At 59.7% G+C, this 2,536-nt stretch overlaps 1 protein-coding gene across 2 annotated transcripts in view; it reads right to left on the minus strand.

Moving 5' to 3' along the window:
* SRL (sarcalumenin) overlaps nt 1-2,536 on the minus strand; it is a 37,530-nt gene that overhangs the window by 11,447 nt on the left and 23,547 nt on the right. Inside the window, exons 3-4 of one of the 2 annotated variants that reach the window (XM_010840396.1) lie at nt 2,006-2,536; nt 163-264 (exon numbers count right to left, since the gene is read on the minus strand). In XM_010840396.1, coding sequence (XP_010838698.1) covers nt 163-264; nt 2,006-2,536 — 633 coding nt within the window. The remainder of the gene's footprint in view (nt 1-162; nt 265-2,005) is intronic. The other variant, XM_010840397.1, reaches the window with a different exon arrangement.

Genomic DNA, 2,536 nt, shown 5'->3' on the forward strand with positions numbered 1-2,536 from the left:
CTCCATGAAGAGAAAGCGCTCCTCTCCCTTCAACTCCAGGGCTCTCCTCCTCCCCTGGCGTGTCTGCCAGCATCAGCTACAGACTCAGAGGCTCTGCCTGGCCACTGGTCCTGGGGTTCTCCCAGCCCCACCCGGCCCCACCCAGCTCCTGCCTCTGGTTACCAGAGAAGTCATCAGCTGGCTTGTCCTCATTCAGCATCAGAGTTTTCTCGATGTGGGAGCGATCCCTCAGCGGGGCTTCCTCACTCACATCCTCCGCCTCTTCTGGGGAAAGACGCAGAAATCGGGGGTTAGGGTAGAGCGAGGAGCCATTGGCTCTGGGGTCCCTCCAGTCAGGCAAGCTGGGGAGTGGGCAGAGCGGGGCAGGATCGCAAGCAAGTGCTGACTGGAGCCGGTCCAGGTTCAACTGCACGGAGTTCTGTCTCTAGGAGGGACTTTGAAAATCCAAACTCAACATCTGTGAAGCTCCACGATCCATTCTAGGTGTTCAGCAAATGATGACTGAGCACCTACTATACACGCGCCAAGCATGCAGCATTGCACTGTGAATGCTGTGGTGCCCCAAACCGACCCAGCTCTGCCCACGTGGAGTTTTCCACAGTCTGCAGGGAGAGGGGGAGAAGTAACCTGAAAAGCAATACAATTACAGGCATCGATGTGGCTTTGGGAGGAAAGAGTCCGAAAGCTGGGAGGGCCTAAGATGTGTGCCTATGACATCTTAGGGAAAGTTGGAAAATTTCCTGAGGGGTGCCTGTGAGCTGAGATCCAGGACAGGAGAAGGAGTAGTTTATAGGAGACTGCCTTTCAGTTTCTAGGTGGACCACTGGCTTGGTCAAGTGAGCATTTCATCAGGAAGAGCCGCTACAGGCAGTCTTGGGGAGCGGAGGGGGAGTAGGGAGAGGGGGGAGGGAGTGGGGGTACACTGTTGCTTCTGACCCAGCCAGAGGTGCCCGTGACCACCTGAGGCTCCCAGGGAGGGGTGCTCACATTCCCAGGCCTCTTAACATCACAGCCATTTTTTTTTTAATCCTGGGCTAATTGCACAAAGAATTTTAGGTGATGGACGGAGGATGGACCTGGCCTGTGGGAACAAGGGGAGACCAGTTCCAGGAGGGATGGGAGCAGAGAATAATCAATGTGTCTTGACAGGGTGATCCTTTCTGCCATCAGACCCAGATCTGGGAGCTAAGGGGAAGGGTCCCCATTGCAAATACCCTACCAGTGTGGAAATGAAGTTCTTGCAAGGAAACCTGCATTGGAAACTGAAGACTGACTCCAGTGCCTCCATCCTACCTAAGCCAATTCCGGGTCCAGGTCAGCGTACTCAGTGGATGAGGCCAGTGCTGGACACGCCTCTAATGCTGCCCAATAGCTTAGGTCCTGCCCACTTCCATCCCCTCACCCTGTCCCCTAGCCTGGAGAGTGGCTGCTGCAGCCACTCATCTGCAGGACAGACATCTGCCGGACAGACATCTGCTGGACGTTAGTGTCTCAGCCAGCCCAGTGTTTAAGGATCCTGACATGACCTAGTCTTCAAGTGGAGGTCCCAGGAGCTAGCCGACCAACGTGGTCCCCCAATGCCCCTCACACTCACCAGCCTGCCTTCGGCCTCAAATCCTGCCCCTGTGTCCCTTGTCCTTGGGGTTTAAGCACTGGTCTGTGTTAAAGGAGGGACTCTAACGGATAAGTTTCTGATGGCCTAACTCAGATGTAACCAGGTTCCTCTGGGCCCTCCAAGGTGCAGGCTCTCAGTGGATCTCTCTGAAGTGGGGATAAGTGATTAAGGAACAGCCTGGAGGCACCCAGAGGGCCGGGAACCCCCATGGGGCCTATGCCCCACGACCCCCGCGGTTGGCTAGAGGCTCTCCCGCCCGCCCTGCGGGTCCCTGTCTGCCTCTACATACAAAACCTCCGGGAGGACTGCAGCCGCCAAAATGCCCGAAGCAGCCCCCACCGTCGAGGTGCCGGGCGGGGGGAGGTGGGCAGCCTCGGGACGCCCCCCTACCCTGTGGCCCCTCCTCCTTGGGCTCCTGCGCGTCGGCACCCTCGGGCGATTCCTCCGGGAACCCCTCCTCCCCGGGGCTCGCGCTTCCCGCTGCCGCGTGGGCTCCTTCCCCAGCTTCTTTCTCGGCTTCCTCCTCCTCCGAGGCGCCCCCGGCTTCTTCCGAACTAGCCCCGTCGCCGCTGTCCTCTTCGTCGCCACTCTCCTCTTCGGATTCTTCACCCCCCTCTTCTTCAGAGGAGGCCTCGTTCGGGTGCTCCCGGGAGCCCCCCTCCTCTTCGCGAGCGGCAGCGTCTTCCGCGGCCGCGGCCGAGATGGAGCTGGGTTCCGCCTGGTCCTCCGTCCTCTGCGCGGCTTCTGCGTCCACATCCGCGGCTCCATCAGTCACTTCTGGCTCCAGACCGGGCCCTGGGCTGCCCTCCCCTCCTGTCTCGACCTCCTGGCTGGGAGAGTCCTCTGAGTTCTCAGGCTCTGGGGACCCCGCCGCTGCTTCCCCTAGCGCCTCCGCAGCTTCCTCGGGGACCTCGCCGCTCC

This window comes from Bison bison, unplaced genomic scaffold, assembly GCF_000754665.1.
Source record: "Bison bison bison isolate TAMUID 2011002044 unplaced genomic scaffold, Bison_UMD1.0 scf7180017864144, whole genome shotgun sequence".
Taxonomy (NCBI): Eukaryota; Metazoa; Chordata; class Mammalia; order Artiodactyla; family Bovidae; genus Bison; species Bison bison.